At 24.8% G+C, this 21,243-nt stretch overlaps 8 protein-coding genes across 8 annotated transcripts; 6 read left to right on the top strand and 2 right to left on the bottom strand.

Annotated features, from left to right (window-relative positions):
• Positions 1 to 33: 33 nt before the first annotated feature.
• On the top strand, positions 34 to 492 carry PCHAS_1106700 (conserved Plasmodium protein, unknown function; the record flags this gene model as incomplete). The annotated part of the gene is made up of 1 exon (XM_740938.2): positions 34 to 492. The coding sequence occupies one exon, from the start codon at positions 34 to 36 to the stop codon at positions 490 to 492; it is 459 nt and encodes a 152-aa protein (XP_746031.2).
• An 862-nt stretch (positions 493 to 1,354) lies between these two features.
• Positions 1,355 to 3,937, top strand: PCHAS_1106600 (PIMMS2 protein, putative; the record flags this gene model as incomplete). The annotated part of the gene is made up of 1 exon (XM_016798533.1): positions 1,355 to 3,937. One exon carries the CDS (start codon positions 1,355 to 1,357, stop codon positions 3,935 to 3,937), a length of 2,583 nt encoding a protein of 860 aa, XP_016653927.1.
• Positions 3,938 to 5,310: 1,373 nt separating this feature from the next.
• PCHAS_1106500 (subtilisin-like protease 3, putative) lies at positions 5,311 to 7,068 on the top strand (the record flags this gene model as incomplete). The annotated part of the gene is made up of 1 exon (XM_740350.2): positions 5,311 to 7,068. The coding sequence occupies one exon, from the start codon at positions 5,311 to 5,313 to the stop codon at positions 7,066 to 7,068; it is 1,758 nt and encodes a 585-aa protein (XP_745443.2).
• A 1,729-nt stretch (positions 7,069 to 8,797) lies between these two features.
• PCHAS_1106400 (60S ribosomal protein L4, putative) lies at positions 8,798 to 10,033 on the top strand (the record flags this gene model as incomplete). Its single annotated transcript, XM_740349.2, has 1 exon — positions 8,798 to 10,033. One exon carries the CDS (start codon positions 8,798 to 8,800, stop codon positions 10,031 to 10,033), a length of 1,236 nt encoding a protein of 411 aa, XP_745442.2.
• A 1,015-nt stretch (positions 10,034 to 11,048) lies between these two features.
• On the top strand, positions 11,049 to 11,536 carry PCHAS_1106300 (conserved protein, unknown function; the record flags this gene model as incomplete). The annotated part of the gene is made up of 3 exons (XM_740351.1): positions 11,049 to 11,152; positions 11,238 to 11,341; positions 11,430 to 11,536. The coding sequence occupies 3 exons, from the start codon at positions 11,049 to 11,051 to the stop codon at positions 11,534 to 11,536; spliced, it is 315 nt and encodes a 104-aa protein (XP_745444.1).
• Positions 11,537 to 12,792: 1,256 nt separating this feature from the next.
• Positions 12,793 to 14,652, top strand: PCHAS_1106200 (rhomboid protease ROM4, putative; the record flags this gene model as incomplete). The annotated part of the gene is made up of 1 exon (XM_730258.2): positions 12,793 to 14,652. The coding sequence occupies one exon, from the start codon at positions 12,793 to 12,795 to the stop codon at positions 14,650 to 14,652; it is 1,860 nt and encodes a 619-aa protein (XP_735351.2).
• A 647-nt stretch (positions 14,653 to 15,299) lies between these two features.
• On the bottom strand, positions 15,300 to 18,257 carry PCHAS_1106100 (transcription factor 25, putative; the record flags this gene model as incomplete). Its single annotated transcript, XM_016798531.1, has 3 exons — positions 15,300 to 15,379; positions 15,624 to 15,881; positions 15,992 to 18,257. 3 exons carry the CDS (start codon positions 18,255 to 18,257, stop codon positions 15,300 to 15,302), a joined length of 2,604 nt encoding a protein of 867 aa, XP_016653926.1.
• A 1,061-nt stretch (positions 18,258 to 19,318) lies between these two features.
• PCHAS_1106000 (GTPase-activating protein, putative) lies at positions 19,319 to 21,058 on the bottom strand (the record flags this gene model as incomplete). Its single annotated transcript, XM_735579.2, has 1 exon — positions 19,319 to 21,058. The coding sequence occupies one exon, from the start codon at positions 21,056 to 21,058 to the stop codon at positions 19,319 to 19,321; it is 1,740 nt and encodes a 579-aa protein (XP_740672.2).
• Between the last annotated feature and the right edge of the window lie 185 nt (positions 21,059 to 21,243).

The following is a 21,243-nucleotide window of genomic DNA, read 5'->3' as shown; positions in this document are numbered from 1 at the left end:
ATTTTGATAATATTTAAACATCCATTTTATATTATGAAGTGCCAGTTTCGTTATATTTTTTTATCCCTAATACCCTTATTTTTTTTTATGAACAGTTCACAGTCTAATCTTTATTTTACAAACCCAAGCAATAATATGCCTACCTATGGAAAGACAAAAGAAGAAAATACACAATATGATGGTAAATGTGTAAATAGTATAATTTTAGATATAATTAACAGCAATATCAGTATTAAGGATTTACCTTCTTATAGTTTATTAATAACTTCAAAAAAAAATAATATAAAAAACATTTTTGATAAAATTATACTTGATCAAGACTTATCAATAATTATCAAAGAGTCTGGTAGTTATATCTATTTGAATTATCTCAAAACTGTTATTTTTACTATTAACGAAAATACAAATATAAAATATTTAAAGAGAATTTTAAAAGTACTTATAGACAATGATGTATGCATAGAATTTGATCAGAGAGTTGAGATCTTATAGGCTTACAAATTTTAAAAACATAAAAAATACCTACATTTTATTTCTTATAAATTATATATTTCGAGCAATCTGCTCATGCATCCAACTTTTTAACATGAATTATATTTATTTTTTTGTCTATTAATGCAATAAAATATATTAAAAAAACTAACATAATTTTATCTTCCTATATGCGCATGCGTGTGTATACAATTGTTTTTTATAAATATATATCTTTTTGCTTGTGTGCATTTTTCCTCATTGTAAAAAGCTAGCTTTCTTTAGTTCAACTTTAGTTAAATTAAAATTTCTCTTATTCATTTTGTGTACATATGTCTATATAGAGGAGCAATAAATTATATAAAGGGAGACAACATATCTTTCTATAAAACACCACAGTGATACATATACAAAATAAAAGGAATTTGTTTATATATAAGAATATGAAACAAATAAAATTTAATTGTCTAATAGCTTGAGCTAGCTAAATATTTTATTTTAGCTAGTTACATATATGGTCATTTTTTTATTAACAAAAAAAAAACAGCCAAAATTTGCATTACATTTTGGCTATATATAAAAAAATGTTACAACGTTGTAAAATTGTCCAAACAAAAAATGTATTATTTATAATAAGGTTAAAGGAATATTATTCTTATGAAAAAAAAAGAAAATGATAATCATTGTTTACATTTTGTCTTATTATGTAATATTTCCATAAATAGATAATATGTTCAATTTTTTATTTCTATATATTAAAAAAATATAATTTTTTGTAAAAAACAAAACTTGTTAACATATGCAATGTTTAAAATTTCCCAAAGGATTGATAGGGTTAAATTTTTTTTTTTAAAATAATTAATATAAATATTTATCAGGAATAATGGTCCTTTTAAATGGAAAGCGAAAATATATCGCGGTTGTAGCGATATTTTACAGCTTTATTATTTTATTAGTTAAGGAAAAGTTTCCTTATATATGTACCCAAAAAAAATCCCATACAATTAATAATCGAATTCTTTATGAATATTTGAATAATTTTGTATCCAAAGACATTTTTAGACGCGAAGATATAACTCTTAATAATCTCAATTTTGTTCAAACAAACTTGAAATATGATAAGGATGTTGAAATTAAAGAAAATAATGATGCACAAAATGCTGATGATAATATATTTCAAAGGATGTATAAGTTTGTTTTAAACTTTTTTTATGAAAATAAAAAAGATAGTACAAACAAATATATGAAATATGGAAAATATGAACACTTTAATAAAATAAATGACATTTTTGAATTTATGAGAAACAATGGGTTACCAATTAATATAACCTCAGTATGTTTAATAGACACTGGATTGGATATTAAGGATGAGATAATTAACCATTTTTTAAATAATGATATTAGTACATATAATAGTGATACATTTCATTCAGTTAATATAAATTATAAAAATGCTGATTCATTTAATTTTGAAATAAATACCGAAAATCGTGACGAAGATGATTATCCTGAATATGAGTCTACCTTTTTGGAAAATCATAATGGAGATGGATCATATGAAGCTAATTCGACGAGCCAAGGTGATCCATTAAAATGGGGAGAAAAGAAATATAAGAAAGGTATGGATTTACAAAGAAGTGGTATACATGTAGAAACATGCAAAGCATTTGATAATAGTAAAGAATCAAAAAATGGCTCGAATATAATTCCTATAATTAAATGTCTAGAATATTGTAAAACCAAAAATGTAAAAATAATTCATATAGATTATAATATAAATGAAAAAAACGAAGAATTAATAGAGATTATAGAAGATTTAAAAAATTCAGAAATATTTCTACTTTTACCATCGAAAGGGTTACTTAATGAAAAATCTTATGAAGATAATTCTGTAGCATATCCATCTTCATTTTTTGAAAATTCGGAAAATGTTTTTTTTATTGGATCACTGAATTATTTGGATGTCTTTTCTTATGACGTTAATATTGCTTCTAATTCTCAAGCTCAAAAAAATGAATATTTAAAATATCGAAAAGATAATGTTTTCCTTTTCGATAGTATAAATGGAAGTTTAAAAAAAGGAAACGATCATGATATATCCTATTATGAAGTTAGATATAGTTCCGCATTTTTTATAAATATACTAACGACAATCCTAAATGTATATCCAAATATATCTATTAATGAGTTACGAAATATGTTAAGCTATTCAATAATACCAGAAGAAACGGACGAATTAAAAAGCCAAGATATTTTTGAGGGCAATTTTGAGATAAATAAATTTATTCATGGCTTATTAAATGGGGAAACCAATTCATCTGAATATGTTCGAAAATCTAAAGATGTGCCATCGAAAGAGTTCACGAACAAAGAGTTTGTTTCAGAGGATCAGGAAGATGATATCGTAGAAGCAGAAGTAGAAGTAGAAGCAGAAGCAGAAGTAGAAGCAGAAGCAGAAGTCGAAGCGGAAGTAGAAGCAGAAGCGGAAGTAGAAGCGGAAGTAGAAGCAGAAGTAGAAGCAGAAGCAGATTCGTCTGCCGATGCCGATTATGACAAAGATGGACTCGATGAGGACCCAATAAATGAGACGGACGAATTAGATGAACCTAATGAGGATTCCTACGAAGATAATCAGAGTGAGAAATTATTAGAGGACGAAAATTATGAGTTTGAAGAGGACCCATCCAAAGATTTACATAGTGTTAAGGAAAATGATATTTATGTTTTAGAAAATGAAAACCCATTTAATAGCAGTTTTATGCAAATAAGTTATGACGATAAAGTACGACCAAAATATGTAGACAATTTAGATGAAGGGAATTATAGACCTCAATATGAGATGAATAGATACCCTATAATTTCAGGAGACAGTTTGAGAGGTAGACAAAATATGAATAATATTCAAATGGTCAATGATGATATACATTATTCGGAAAATGCAAACAATATAGAAGAATTATATGATAACAATTTTGAAGGTTATAGAGGAAACAATTTAAATCAAGAGTATAATAAAAATTATGACAATAATAAGAATGTTAATAGCGAATTCGGGGGTTTAAATAATTGGAGAAGAAATAATGAGGGATCATATTTGAATGATAGTGAAGAAGTACATCATCCATTTGAATGGATGGATATGCAAGCAGGTGATATTTATCGAGATAAAAAAAATCGATTAAAGGAAAATAATTATGATAATAATGAGACAGAAATAAGGAGAAGGAGAAAAAGAGGAAGAGGTGGAGAAAATAAAAGAGGCAGATCTATGAAGAATCGAAATATGCGAAAAACAAAAAAATTGGGTCGTGATGTAAAAAATAGAAGGTACATAAATAGACGGACTAAAAGACAGATAGATAAGGAAAATAAATATAATAATAGTGCACTAAAAAGACAAGAAATGAAATCATATAATAATTCACAAAAAGCTCCGAAAATAATTCCAAGAAGATATTCTAGATAAAGGGAAAGAAATAAACACATTTAGTAATTATAGATATAGGGATGGCATAGATGCAAATATATTTTGGACATGTCTTAATTTAAAGACCAGACCCAATCATAGATAATATAATATTTTTTTGTTTTATTTGTTTCTTTCTTTTTGCCTATTTTCGTATTTTAATTAGTATCGTTTTACTACGCTTTATTTTGTTTTTTATGTTTTTTATGTTTTTTATGTTTTTATTGGTTTATGAAAAATATAAAATATTCCATTTAAAAGTGAAAAGAGTGAAAATGGCGAAACTTTTTATGAGATTGCTTGGAGTGGCATTGTTAATGCAATTTTTTTTGACAGCCAACAAATTTTACAAAATTCGAAAAAAAAATTACACATAATGAATAATTCATATGTTCATTCGTTTTTAAACACGTTAATATAAAGAATTATACCTAAAAATTAGTAGAACCATATAAAGAAATATTATGCACATTTTTAAAGTGCAAAGATAGGGTAGTCATAATATGGTTGCTAAGGTTACCATTTTAATGTACGAGAGTAATGTATATGGATTATTAGTAGTGAATTGTCTATTCATTTTTTTATATAATATGTATTATATGAACCATTGATGGTAGACAATTTTTTTTGGAGCGTTACATAAAAATTAAATAATGAAAAACTTTTTCAACTTTTTAAGAGTGTAATTTTGTGTTTCTCCTTTTTTCCATTTACAGGAGAAAAAAAATTATTACAATTTATTTTTATTATATAAAAAATTGGAAAAAATTAAAATAAGTACAATAAATGTATGTATAATTTTTTATTATGAACAGTACATGTAATAAATTTTTTTTGGGTGTATATTTTTTATACATTATACAATTTCAATAACGATTTAATATACAGATTTGTTTATTTATTTTTTTTAATAATGTAATGGGAATTATATACATGGTACATTATTATTATTAATATGATGTGTCTCTTTTAAATATAAATTAGTATTAATTTATTATTTTAAAATTTTTACAATTTTGGCTATTTTCTATTTCATTGTCCATAAAATGGAATGATAAAACGTTAGAATAAATCTGTTATTTGTATTAGTGTAATTACAATGTTCGTTAAATAAAAATTAGAAATATAATATAATTTTTTTAAAGTTATTTACATTTTTAGTAGTACTAGTCGTTGCTAATATTTTACTAATTTTGTAGTTAATTTTTTTTAGTTGAAACACACACACAAATATATTGTTCATTTGTTTGTCTAAGACTTGGGTGGTGAATAGTTTGACAAAATAAACAGTCCTCTTTAAAGACATAGGAATTGTGTATGCATCAAATTTTGAATTAGAATGGAATGAATGTTTGTATTATATTACGAAAGAAATGAGAGTTAAATATTTTCGATATATGCATATATGGTCTCTGATATATAATGTCTGGAAAGTAATTCAGTTTAATGATGTTAACACAATTTATAATAGTTCAGCAGACATTATTGACATTAGCAAACAGAATGAAATAAAATGGGGAAGGACTAATATAAAAATAAGAATACTAAATCAGACAAGTGGCAAAGAATTAGAAATAAATAAAGATATAAAGACAAATATACATGATATATTTTCAAGCACTGACAATGATAATATTACTGATGAAATGATTATGAAAAATTATAAAAATGTAAAGAAAAAAAAATTAAAAAAGTCTAAAAAAATCCATAAATTAATTATAAGTTTTAAAAATGAAAATAAAATGTTAAATAATCCAAATTTGATGAATAAACCATTTCTTAGCTTTCTTAATTATTGTGGTAAAATAAAAAAATTAGAAAATACAAATTTATATCTTTATGATATAACTTCAAATAAAAATGAATTATTAGTAAAGTTTTGTTTATATGCTTTAAAAAATAGTAACCAAATTAATATCGAGGCTGATTATAAACTTAACCCAGGGGATTATGCAAAGCTTTTAAAGAAATTAAAAAAAAAAAAAAAAACCTCTTTACATTCGGAGGGAAAAGAACAAACCTTTCATGTAAATAATTCCTCTATGTTTAAAAAGATTCATACAAATTTAAAAAAATATAATAAAACGAATATTGTTGAAGAATGTAATGATATAAGTGAAGTTGCAAAAGGAGTTAAGCTGTCTAGTTTATATGAAAAACAAAATGTTAATGTTTGTATTATAGATACAGGAATAGATTATGGTCATACTAATTTAAAAGAGTCTATTATAGATATGAAAGCTACGGAAGGAAATTATTATCATAAAAAAAAACAAAATAATAAATATAATTTTTCTGATATATCTAACCCATTAGATAAACATGGACATGGTACCTTTATAGCAGGTATTGTTGCAGGAAATGCAAATATGACTGATAAAGATACTAAAGAAGGAATACAAGGAATAAATAAGATGGCAAAATTAATAATTTGTAAAGCTTTAAATAATAATAATGTTGGTAATGTAAGTGATATATTAGATTGTTTTGATTATTGTTCAGAAAAAAATGCAAAAATTATTAATGCAAGTTTTTCTAGTACAAAAAATTATCCTTCTTTATATTATGCAATGAAGGAATTGGAAAGAAAAGGAATTTTTGTTGTTACATCGTCCGGAAATTGCATACAAAAAAGTGATGATTCCCCAAATGGCCAAGCACAATCAGAGAGTAATAAAGAAATTATGCAAAGACATGGACATACAGAATGTAACTTAAATTTAGCAAAACTATACCCATCTGCTTATTCCCAAAGTTTAACAAATCTACTAGTCATATCTAACATTATTAAAGATTCAAATAATGATATTGTTTTATCAAATGATTCATGTTATAGTAATAAGTATGTTCATTTTGGAGTACCAGGAAATGATATTTTATCAACCCATATTAATAACCAGTATGCTACAAGTAGTGGTTCCTCTTTTTCAGCTGCTGTTGTTACAGGAGCCATTTCATTATTACTTTCAATAAACCCCAATTTTAATAATAAAGAGATTATTGAATTAATTCAAAAGGCAATAGTACCAGTAAATAATTTAAAGGACAAAGTAAAATGGGGAGGATATCTAAATGTACATTCACTTGTCAAGCTAGCGATAGAGAAAATGCAACTCGAATTGAAGGATTAAAAATTGGTAGCACATGATCCGATACGTTGCTATTTTCAATTTTGTTTATTTTGTATGACAAAGATGGACAACCTATAGCAGGTATATTTACCTATTAAGGAAGTCTCATCACAAAGTAGAAGAGAATACAAAAGTATTTTCATTTTTTTGTAATTTTTTTGCAATTTTCATTTTTTTTGTTGTTTTTTTGTATGACTTTAAAACAGTATTGTATAAACTTAAAACAAAACCGAAAGGGAATAAAAAAAATTTGGCCTTTTATTAAATATGCCAAAGGGATTGAAAAAAAATGCCAATTTTTATGTTAGGCTTATTTATTTATTTTTTTTTAAATTTGAAAATTTTGAAAAATTTGAAAATTTTGAAAAAGTTGAAAATTTTGAAAAAGTTGAAAAATTAATATTATTTTTTTACCTAATAAATTGTTTACAGCAATTTTAATACACAAATAAAATGGTAAGCATGAAAAATTATTTGGATTTTTTTCGTAAATTTCAGGAAAATAAAAAAGGTTTATTATTTCATTTTTTAAAATTAAATAAAAAATATAGGTATAGCATAATAATATTATGGGTAAATTTTGGCAATGGAATAAGAAAGGGCTTTTGTAGTATTAGGGGAAAGGAGAGGGGAATTATTTTTGAAGGGCTGTAGAAAATAAAAAACCCTTTTAATCCCCTTCAAAGGCTAAAGGCAAAAAATATAAAAATATAGCCGATTGATATATTTCCATTTATTTTTGTGCATATATACTTTTCAATTTTTTTACGTACAAACTATATTGGAAAAGTAGCAGTAAGTATGTAATATGCTCATATAAATATAGTGCTTAAATTGGTTTCCTACTTACAATAAATAATAAACTAAAACAGGTACGCATAAAATGTTATGCATATTTATAAGTATATAATAAGGATTATATATTATATTTTATTGCCAAAGTAAAAGCTTCGCCTATTTTCGTATGTACATATCAAATATTATAACGAACATAAAGGAAAAAAATTAATTAAAAAATAATGTGGTATAACTTGTAGTATTTTACATATATAAAAAAATATTTCATAAATTATTATTTTACATATTTAATAATTATGTAATTACGCAGGAGTATAAAAAAGTAGTTATATAAATTTTTTTTTTATATTTAAAATATGTTTTTTAAATTTATGTAAAAATAAAAAAGGGAAATAATATTGTTTAATTGAAACTATAAAACACAATAAACTCCTTTTGAGAAATAAAAAAGAAAAGGTAAGAATTTATAATTTACATAAGATTTTTTTTCAAACTTTTTAATAATGTAGAAATGGAAATAATATATATAATTTACATAGTATGAAATGTTTATAATTATTTTAAAATAGAGTATGCTTGTTTTTATTTAATTTTGTTGTATATATCTAAAATATTATACTTAATATATATTCATAATTTTGTGTTGAAAAATAAGAGGGGATATATAATGTACGAACAAAAAAGCTATAGCTTGTTTAGTAAAATAAGATATACTGTTTTAGTCTCGATATACCATATTTATATTCCCTTTTATTTTATTCACATTATTTTGTATGTCACTATTACATATAAATTGGAATGGTTTATGTATACTAGCAAGAATAAATAATTATACTATATTTTTTAGCTTTAAAATTTTTTTTTTTTTTTTTTTTTTAGAAATTTTCGACATTTTTTAAAACTTAATTTACTAAAATTACGATCGAAATAAATGGCAACTATAAGGCCTCTTGCAAATGTTTATGGTATCAATGGGAAGAAAGTAGTTGGAGAAGTTGAGATTCCTGTTGTGTTTCAAACCCCAATAAGGCATGATTTGATCGAATATATTTTCAGCAACATGTCTAAAAATATTAGGCATCCATATGCTGTAAAATTGGGAGCAGGTTATGAAACATCAGCAGAATCATGGGGTACAGGAAGAGCAGTAGCTAGAATTCCAAGAGTACCTGGTGGAGGTACACATAGAGCTGGTCAAGCTGCCTTTGGTAATATGTGTAGAGGTGGTGGTATGTTTAATCCTACAAAAATATGGAGAAGATGGGGAAGGAAAATAAATTTAAAAGAAAAAAGATATGCTGTTTGTTCATCTATTGCAGCTAGTGGTATTACTTCATTAGTTTTAGCAAGGGGTCATAGAATATCCAATTTAAAAGAAGTTCCTTTAGTAGCTAGTAATGATATAGAAAGCATGCAAAAAACAAAAGATGCTCTTAAATTTTTAATTAGTTTAGGATTAAGAGATGAAGTTAATAGATTAATTAAATCTAAAAAATTAAGAGCAGGAAAAGGAAAAATGAGAAATAGAAAATACAAAATAAGTAATGGACCACTCATTATTTATAGCAAAGATTCAGGAATTAAAAAAGCTTTTAGAAACATTCCAGGTGTCGACTTATGTAACGTTACAAAATTAAACTTATTAAAATTAGCTCCAGGAGGTTCTATTGGTAGATTATGCATATGGAGTGAAGATGCTTTCAAAAAATTGGATGTTATTTATGGAAAAACATTTCAAAAATATGTTACTAAGAAAAATTATATATTACCAAAGCCTATTGTTAACAATGCTGATATATACAGAATAATTAACAGTGACCAGGTTCAAGCTAGCTTATTAGATAAAAAGAGCCCATGCAAAAAGAGAACCCAAAACAAAAACTCATTAACAAACTTTGCTGTTAGATGTAGACTTAACCCAGCATATAAATTATTAAGAGCCTTAGCAGTACGAAAAATGAAAAAAAGTGTTTCTGAAGATCCAAAAATTAAAAAAGATAAAAAATTGAAAAAAAAAATAGCCAAGAAAGCATTACAAAAAGTAAACCATGCATACTATAATGCAATTGCATCCTCTGTTAGAAGAAAGAAAAAGAAAGAAGAGAAAAAAGCAAAATCTAAAAAAGATGAAAATAAAGCCCTTACAACAGGTGGCGGTGACGAATAAACAAACTGTTTGTTAATTCGTGACTTAAACTTTACTAGCTATTGAAGAGGATAGGGGAAAATAATAGAAATAAAACAAAGAGATGAGAAAGAAACCGAAGTTTAAAACATTTGTAAAATGATCGCACAGTATTATTACCCTATCCATATGTAGGCATACAAGGGCACCCACTTAACAAAGCCGAGGGGCAACCATCTTTTATTTAAAATTATATATATATGTATATATATTTTTTTTCATACCTTTTTTACATTAGTAAATTAAATTATTATTTTATAAATCTTTTACAATTTTTATATCATTGCTATCATATTATTTTTTTTGAAATCCTTTCATGTATGCTTTTTAACTTTATCTTTTTATAATTTAAAAATAAACTGCTAAAGGAAATAAAATTAATAAATTATTATTGTTCTTTAAAGAGAGGGGAAGTATGTAGAAGCATTAAGAAGTGTTTGCTACTGGTTTATTTTTCTATTTGGCTGTTACAAAACGGTTAGGGCATTCCCAGATTTTATAGTAGCTACATAAGTAGCTATTTTATGCGTTGGCTATGTAAAAAAGAGTGTAGCTGAAAGCGAATTACTTTTTTACAAGCTTACCCAATATATCAGCTTCAAATGGATATTATGTATTTATAAATCGCTATTTTATAAAGCGTAAAATTTTCAGATAATTTAAAATATGCCAATTTTTGTTACAAAGAGAAAGGGGAGTAAGAATAGGTGCTTATGCATATTCGTTGAAAAAATATATTAAACAGGGATTATTATTTATTATGCTTTTTCCTATTTATAAATGATACAACATATGCACATATATTTACAATTATTGTGAATATATTATTTGAGTATTACAATTTTAATATTTAGAAAAATTTATAAAGTTGAGCACACAAATATTATGACAAAGTCAGGAAAAAAAAAAGAAAAATGAAATCCAAAATTAATAATGAAGATAGAGTAAATGGGGATATGGATTAGCCAAAGGGGAAAATACATTTTTACATTTTAAGATGAGTATTAATAGAATAAATAAAATTATTCTTTGTTCAAAAGTTGAATTAAAGTCGATAGAAAAAATGGAATTTTATACTAACACAGCAAATGATGTAGTAAAGTAATATTGTCCATATATTTGAAAAATATATATATATGTAGATATATAAACTTATTTAATATCTGTTTTTATTTCTTATTTGTAGAGACTTTTGTGAATGTTTTCTCCCAACATTAAAATATAACAATTTTCATGTAACCTATACTTTTAACACTGTTCAAGATCATGAAAAAATTATCCTATGGCCGAGTAAAAAACAAATGACATTATATATACTACATTTTTTCATAACAGCTTAAATACGTTAGTTACTTTTTTAATTTTGTCACATTTTTAGGGAATAAAGATATATACACCATCAACTTGAATTTATATAAATATAGTCATCAATTGTATAACCGAATATTATTTTTGGACTCCAAATTTGCGGAATCCCAGTCTTAAAATTGTGTGTATGGGCATGGGAAGTTATACATAGTAGGAAGTGTTTTTAAAAAATATAAGTTACATATTGTTGCGCACATTATTGTGTGTATTACGAACGCTTTGAGCGCCTTCACAAATTGAATAACCGAAACAACTGGTTAAGCCCCATATTTTGCTATAGCCTTCTCTTGTAACCGCTTTACTAATATACAGTTCAAATTTGAACAGAAATAAAATTCAGAATAATAATTAAATTATAAGTGGATATATAATTTTATATATTTATATGTATTAAATGGGATGAGACCAATATTTATACGTCTTTTTTATTTTTAAGGAAGCCAATAAAAATATTACAAGGCAAGTGGTATATGAAAATGCGCATATATACACACACACACACAGATAAGTATTACTTAGGGAATAATTTAAAAGGTTTGGAAAAATAAAAATTCTCATTATATCTCATGGTTGATCGTACATATTTTTTTAAGCATATTTTTCATGCTATACATATATAATCATTGAAAATTTTTATACCCAATTTTTATATAAATATTGTTACTTATTTTCAAGTTAATTGTATGTAACACTTACATATTTGCGTAATGTGCACATATTTTTTGGAATTATTTTTTTGAAAACCGGTCTTTAAAATTTTATAAAAACATAAATAATATGGAAAAATAATTAAAATTAATTTTCAAAAATGCATTCTCTTAATTATGTATTTTATTAAGGATTAATTAATTTTTATGTATTCACAAGAGAGTGTATATAATTACAAATTCGTCTTTGTTTTTTTTTTGTGTGTAATATAATATATTTAATATATTTTTTTTTCCGTATTTTCCTTATATATATATATACACATTTTGTTGGCTTATTTATGTCAATTATTTAGATCCAATATTTACATATTTTTAAATAATTTATTGTTAGCATAATTCAGAATATTATTATTGTAATTTTACAATTCCCATTCTGAATATAGCTATTTTTACTTGTTTTTGGCTGTTTTTTTTTTTTTTTTTTTCCTGATTTATTACTATAGTGGAATGAGGAAGTAAATATACTACAATTTTTGTAATACAAATTTATGTTGCGTAGGTAAAACAATTATATTGATAAGAAAAAAAAGGGTGTATACATATATATGCGTGTATAACTACTTGTACATATACACACATACCGAATTAAGAGTGTAGCACGTTCCTCACATAAACATTTATTTGTCTTCATGATATAATGCCCCAACTCCTTTGAAAGGTCACATGGAAACAAATAAACCGAAAAAGGCTTTAAATAATAGTAAGAAGAATGAATCTGCGCGTGAATCAGTAGATGATGCCACTAAGAGGGGTGCCAAATCACCTCCATGGATAAACAAAGCAAACCAAATAAAAAAAGGTAATCTAGGTGGGGATTCAAAAAATAATAAAGATAATTTGAAAAAGGAAATTCCAGAGAATACGACAATCCCTGAAAAAGGAGTTGGCACGACTCCGAAAAATGCTCCCATCAGTACTGATAATAGCCGTAAAAATGATATCAAAAATGATGGCAAAAGTGGTGCCAAAAATGATGGCAAAAGCGGTGCCAAAAATGATTCTAAAAATGAGAATGCTAATAATTCTGGAGATGTAAAGGAATTGAAAATGGATAAAGATCGGTTGGACGAAATCAGAATATTAGTTAACAACGAAAGCGAATTACATACTTTGCCATCTGGGGCTGTTGGGAGGAGAGCCCCCTTAAATCCATTTTCTTCACCAATGCTTGGGAAATATAGAAGAAAAAATGCGAATGCAAAAAAAAAAGTTAAAGATCCAAGATTAAATAATAATCCATTAGTTGGAAGATTAGTAGTATGTATATCAACTACAGCAATTTTATTTTGGGTGTTTTTTTCCGAATTGATATATAATTATAACACATTTAATGGTAGATGTATATCTAAAGTTTTATACCCGATATATACAGAAAGTGTAATATCAAACAGAGAACCATTTTTTGTGTTTTTAGGATATGGTGCATGTGAATATAATTTAGAAGAATCCGCTTTCGATAGACATTTTATAGGAACACAAACATCTGATAATGGATGGCCAAAAAATAAAGTAGAAGATAATCCAGATGCTCATGGATATGCTACATGGGACTCAATAAATAATCGTGTATATAATCAATTAGGAGGATTGAATACAAATTATATTAGAAATTATGGAGAGATATATCGTTTATTTTGGTCTATGTATTTACATGGTGGTTTAATGCATATAATATTTAATGTTATATGTCAAATTCAGATATTATGGATGATTGAACCAGATTGGGGTTTTATAAGAACATTATTTTTATTTTTTATATCTGGTATAACAGGTAATTTGTTATCAGCTGTTTGTGATCCTTGTGGTGTTACAATTGGATCATCAGGTTCTTTATATGGATTAATAGGTGCACTATTTGCTTATTATGTAGAATATTGGAAGACTATACCTCGACCTTGTTGTGTGATTGTATTTATGATGCTAGTTGTTATATTTGGTATATTTATTGGTATGTTTGGATATACAGATAATTATGCGCATATTGGTGGCTGTTTAGGAGGTATTCTTTATGGCTTTGCTACAATCACTACAGTATCATCAGCTGATAAATGTACATTAGGTGAACGTATGTTAACATCCCCACCTTTTTCATGGTTTTTATCAAATGAAGCAAAACAATTAATTGAAGAAAAGGCTCGAGAAAAAAAAATTAAGGGGGAAAATTATCGTAAAAAACAAATAGCTAATAAAGTTCATAAAACAGATGCATTACATACTATTATGTCTGTTATGAAAAATAGAATAAATGAAGAAGGAAGACCATCATGTAAAATGAAACCAAGAGAATGGATTGTACGTATCACAGCTGCATCTATTTTAATTATATTATGGATTGTCTTATTTATATATTTATTAGATGAAAGTGCTTATCGATCTTATACACCAATGGGACAAATTAAATTTAGTGGGGTTCATTCTTGTTTTTGTTGTGATGTAGTTAAAAAAATTCCTTTAACACAAATGGAAAAATTATATTGGTGCTTTAGCAGTCAGGATGCATTTGATTATTATTGCAAGGAATGAACATAAAACATTAGGGCATATTTATTTGTATTCTTTTTATTCAAATATTTTGAATTGTTTATCTAAATAATTATTCCAAGTTAGTAAGCAAAAGTAGAAGGGAGGCATCATATTATAATATAAACAAGTTGGTAATATATGTCATGCTATATGAAATTACATTGAAGTATATACTATGCTGGCGCATTTTAAGAAGTTTAAGATAATAAAAATAAATAAATTGGAATTTTCAATCATTCATATTGAATATATGCACCAATAAATGTGTGTGCATTTTTGATTATTTATTTCCGTTCTATAATTTTTATTGAATTATATAATTTGTTTGTATTGTTCTAGTGTCAGTTTTTATTTTTATATATTTTTCTAATTTTGATGTTTTTATCTTGCTTATTTTTTCTCTCTCTCTCTTCTTATATTATCTTGAATTTTCATATTGTTTAACTTTATTTTATATGAAAAACCTATTATTTTCGATTTGTGAATTATTGACATATTCACTTAATTATTTTTGCACTATAATCGTGCAACCATATAAGCATTTACACATGCAAATGTCATATATTGAATTAAAAAAAAATATCGGTATGTTATACTATTGTATAATTTACAATTTAAATTGTGTATATGTTAATTTAAAAAAATTATTAAATATTTAAAAAACGCTTAGTTTCTTTTACTACTGCTTCCAATATTGTCCCCAAATACACAGGCCGTGATTGGGTGCCTGCATTAGGATAAAAGGAATAAGCAAATAAGTAAATATGAAAAAGAAATTAGCTAATGATGTAAAAGCCAAAAAAAAAATTGGAAAATAGTTAAGAAAACAACATTGTACATTTATGAGGAATTTTGTTAATATTTTTCGTGACATATGTAAGCTTATGTACTTATATTCACTTTTTTTTGAAATTTAATTTAAAAAAAATAAAATAAAAACATAAAAAATAAAACATATTTAATTATTTAACCATAGTAGTCTACTTGGTACCAAGGAAGCAAACATTGAAAAAAAGCTACGAGTACGTTGCTATCTAGCGAGACATAATATTGTGATGTTGTGCTTGGGGCAGGAGATGGACGTGATACTGTTTTTTCCATCATGAAATCGGGTAATAAATAATTTCTGGATTTAAATTCGCTCACTCGTACTCCTTTATATTTATTTATATCTAAAAGTGGAATTCTTCTGTGCCATTGTTTTCGTACTTCATTGATCTCCTTGGCCACTGTGTTATAAAAAAAAACAAAAAAGGTATATAAATAGATTGGCATGGAATAAAAAATGCATAATTTTATAAAATTATGAATGTTCATAAAAAATACAACAAAAAATTACCTAATTCATCCTTATACATTTCGTGTATAAACGCGCTGCAAACATGTATCCAGGTAATCATTTTTTCAGATTTATAATATATATTATTTTTTTCCAAATAAGCTAATATGATTTTTTGCACAATTTCATACTCTTCTTTATTACTAAATAATGTATTGTCTGAAAATGGGGGATGTGACAATATATGCTTAAAGGATATATCATATATTGTATTTTTAACAATTTTTGCTGTATTAAAATTATTATATTTTACAAATATTTGAACAAAATCGGGGTAAAATAATAATGCTCTAATTAAGAATAGATGAGCAGAATATGATAAAGAATACAACATATTTTTTTTGTCACATATGTTGTTAACATTATTATTACCCCAATAGCAATTAAAATTTATATTAAAATGTGGAATTAAAAATTTACATTCTTCATAAGAAAAGGAAGATAATATATCATCTTTTTTAATTTTATTAATTTCATTGTAATTCACATAAGTATTATTTTTTAGATATAAACATAATGGTATAGAAAAGGCAAAATTTGGTAAAATAAAATGAAGTCTAATTTCATAATTTTGAAAATCATATTTTTTTTTTGTGTGTGTATTTTGTAAATAATCCAATTTGTTATTATTTCTATCTTGTTCAGGTAATTTTTTACTAAAATCATTATTTTGACTGAACTGTTCATAATTTTTTTTGTCATCAGCGAAAATATCTTCATCCTGTCGTTTTAATGAGGACATACTTTCTTTGCTATCCATTTTCAAAGTATTTTCTTGTATTTTTGATATATCATTAGTATTTTGATGACTAGTAGAAATATTATGAGATATTTCCTCATTGGAATTTAATTTTTCTGTAGTACTATTTTCATCATTTTTAACATTATTGTCAGTATTTTCAATTTTTGGTGTGTTTATTATTTTTTCATTTTCTTTTTTAGCAATCATTTCATTTTTGAAATTATTTTCGTTAAAAAAAAAATCTGATATCATTTCACTAGTTCTAGATAGTGGCATAACATAATGAGCATTTTGAAGGATAAAATTGAATGAAAAAAAAACTAAAAATTCTAAAACATTTCCTTTTAACATAAGCCCATCAATTCTTAAAAGTATACCACATAAATCATTGCATAAATCAATTTTACATAAAAGTTTTGCAATTTCTAATGATGTTATAGTACACCCTTCATATTCAAGGGATTGCATATGCATATATAAAGTTTTAAATAAAACTTTATTATCATATAATTGTGGATTAACATATATTTTATTATTATTATTTATATAATCTATATTAAAATTCATATGAAAAATGTTTTGTAATAATAATAAAGCCATTTTAATATACTGATTAGCTACCTCATAATTATTTGTTTCATTATAATATTCAGCTAATATTAATAATGTATCTATATGAAATGGGAATTTTTTTACTAAATCATTCATTGATTGTATATCATGTGTATCTAATAATAAATAAAATAAATTTTCTGCTTCTAAATATAATTTTTCTTTTTCAATTTTAAATTCGTTGTCAATATATTTCATAGTTAATGGTGTTTGTATTGTTTTTGTACTATAATCTTGAACTAGCCAATTTTTCAAATATTTGATTTTACTTTTTTTAACAAATTTGTTTTCTTTAACAAAATCTTTACCAAATATTCTTTTTAATTCTACATTTACATCAAAATTATTTTTTTCTAATTTCAAGCAATATTTATATTTGTCATGTGTACATGCCCAAAGCTGGACATCTTCCTTTAACTCATGATCTTCCTTCAGGAATTCATTACTATTGATAATGCTATTACTATTGCTTGTGGTTTTGGAAGTTTTTATATTTAGTTCTTGTTCTTGTTTCTCACCTTGCTCTTCACCAATTTGATTTAATAATTCTTCGAATTCATCATCTTTATTTTTTTTCTTTTTTTTCTTCTTCTTCTTTTTCTTTTTATTTTCTTCTGTTTCTTGTTTTGTATGTTGTTCGCCCTCTTTTTTACTTACACCCCCTTTTTTTTGTTTATTTTGACTTTGTGCATTTTTGCTAGAAATGGTTGATTTCCCATCTTCCTCCACCTGACTTGTACTTTCACTTGTATCTTCATCACTTTGTGATTCTTCTAAATATTTGAAAATTTGTTTTTTTTTTTTAGGAGAAGGCTTTAGGGGTAATGATTCTGCTTCCACAGATTGGTTTATTTTATTTATCTCATCTCTATTTTGTTCCTTTAAGAACTTTTTTAATAACCGGCTAGACATTTTGAACTGCCTTATATTATTAACATACGTAAAAACACAAAAAAATAAAAAAGGGTTGAGTAGTTCGCTATATACTACATATATATGTACCTATATAGAACTCACACCATGGCAAATCACAATATACATAAAAATTGGTAATATACTACTGAAATAATATTATTATTTTTCTTTTTGTGTGAATAAATTTTTTATATATGTAAAATTTATTCATTTACTGTTTTTTAATATTTTTTATTTTTTAGAGGTTGAAACATTTTTCCTTCCCTCTATATATTTCCCTTATTATTTACAATTTCTTTTTTTTTCTTATTTATATAATCAAATGGATATATAATTTTTTCTTAAAAAGAATGTTTGCTTACTTATTCAGTAATATATAAAGCGAAAAATTAAATGAAATATACAAACAAAAGAAAACGGCACCAATTATAGGCATATATAGAAAAAAAAATAAATAAACAATAATTACATTTTTAAATAAAAAAAATAAAGTAACGAAAAAAAGGAAGGAATAGATATATATTTTTTAAACATTAGTAAGCATATATATTGTATGTGCACAAAATCCATAAATGAAATAATGCTGAATTTGTAAACATAAAAATGTAAAAATAAATTATGTATTTATATAGGAGCAAAAAAATGCCGTAAAACTATAAAATAAGGAAATTAAATGTGAAATGAAATAAGTTAAAGTAAATGAAATTGAAAAAGTGTGTTATGCTATTCTATAAATGGAAAAGATATGATAGTGCTTATACATTTGCATAATGGATTCCTACATTAATAAGAACATTATTCTGATTATACATATGCAAGTAATATATATATTTTTCATGATCGATTGAAATATTATTTGCTGCATTCCTAGTTATTACAATTTTTGCATTACACTTATTTGAGATATTGTGATTGGGAATATTAGTAGCATAATTGCCCAAAGACGATTGTATAAATTTTGGCTGTATTTTGTATTTTAAAAAAAAAAAAATTTTTTTAGTATGCATATATACAACTTTTTTTTATTACTAGCTATAGTTGTACATATGTCAAACAATTTATTTTGTCAAATTAAAGTCAAAATACATATTTGATTCCATTAAAGAGGGTTGATCAGGTACGATGTACTCTCTTTTATCGTCATGGTCATCTTGTTCGATTTTCGGTTTTTGAGTAATGCCACATAATAAATCAGTATTAAAATTAATTCCAAGGCAGCCATTATTATTAGCTAAAATTTCATTTGAATATGAATGTTCAGGTAATTTATTTTCATAATTTAGTGTGGGTATTTGAAAGTTAGTAGTATACATATTTGCACCTAGGCTGTTATGTTTATATTGTCTATCTTGCTGGTCATTATAAGTTAGGATGGGAGGAGCTCTTGGTACCATTATAGAGGATGCTTTATATACTATATTATCGATCAATTTATCAAAAAATGATATTTTATTTATGTGTGTGTTATTATTAAAATTTTTATTTTTGAGTTCTTTTGAATTTTGCTTTAATAAAAAAGACCACTTGACTTTGCCAATATTTTTTTTGTCAACATGTATTTCTACCTTTTCATTATTTTTTTTGAATAATATAATATGTCTTAACATTCGATTAGTTACTTTAAATTTATTTAAATATTTAAAAAAGTTTTGGTCTTCAAAAAGATAATTAGTAAATGGTAATTTAGTGATAGTCTTAAGAAAAATTAAAGCTTGATCGTATGACATGTTCAGAATTTTTTCGTGATGATGATATAAAATAGCTAGACTAAATTTAATTAAAATTTTAATACCAAATAAAAAAAACATATCCCATAATTTTAATGTATTTTCAAAACTTAAATCTTGAGAAAATAATGTCATAAACCAATTTATACAAAAGAAATCGATTTTTATTTTTTTTCTTTTAAAATAATAAAACAATTTAGGCATATAAGCTTTTATTAATATATTTAATTGATATATAATTTTTTTTAATTGTGGAAATTTATATATAAACATGCCTTTTAAATTAAACCCTTTTAATAATGCAATAAAACAACGTATTGCGTCTAAATTGTTTTGAAAAACTAATAACAATATTGCAGCAACATAATTCATACCTTGACAATAACCTATGTCTTTAAAATATAATGAACATATTTTTAATATATTTGATAATTTATTTTGCATATCTTCTTTTCGATTTAAAAAATATGGATTATTTGGAAATGTCCTATCAATGTCTTTTTCAATTATATTATCATAAGAGCTATTTTTTTTTCGAAACTCATTATATTGTTCTTCATTCATATATATATTTTCGGCTAGTAGTATAGCTTTCCATATAAATTTCCTTTGGCTATTTTTTATAAATTTATTTTTATACAATTGCTTTAGATTATTTATTGAATGAACTTCAACAAATAAAAGTTTACATGTCATTGAAACTCTGTTTCTTTCCTTTTCATTTAAAAAAGAAATTACTGTAGTCCCTAAAAGAGCATTCAAACATGGACTAACAACTGCACTTTTAAGAAAACTTCTTAAATAACCATCATTATAGTGGGTTAAATATTGGTTATCGTCATTGTTCTCTTCATTTTCTACAATACAAGCTTTGCTTTCTTTATCATTTTCACTTTTTTTATCTTCACTACTGGTATTACTTTCTCGAAGATCAACAAAGGATCCCCTATTTATGTCACGCATATTATTACTAGTTTCGTGTGTGTGTGTATTTCCATCTTTCTTTCCTTTTGTAACTTTCTTATGTATGTTATGTATTATACGATTTTTTATTGATTCATATTTATTCATTTCTTTGCAAAAAACAAATAATATACCAACATAACCTTGTACAATACAAATATAGGTTTTTCGTTTTTTTTTTGTTTGGTGAAATAAGTTATATAATGATTTTTGGTTGTTTCATTTTAAGGATGTTGAAATGTGTGGCCTTGGAACGTACATACTCATGTATATACATATATACGCTTTTATTT

The sequence above is a fragment of the Plasmodium chabaudi genome (genome assembly GCF_900002335.3).
Source record: "Plasmodium chabaudi chabaudi strain AS genome assembly, chromosome: 11".
NCBI lineage: Eukaryota > Apicomplexa > Aconoidasida > Haemosporida > Plasmodiidae > Plasmodium > Plasmodium chabaudi.
This window is presented reverse-complemented; position numbering and strand designations above follow the sequence as displayed.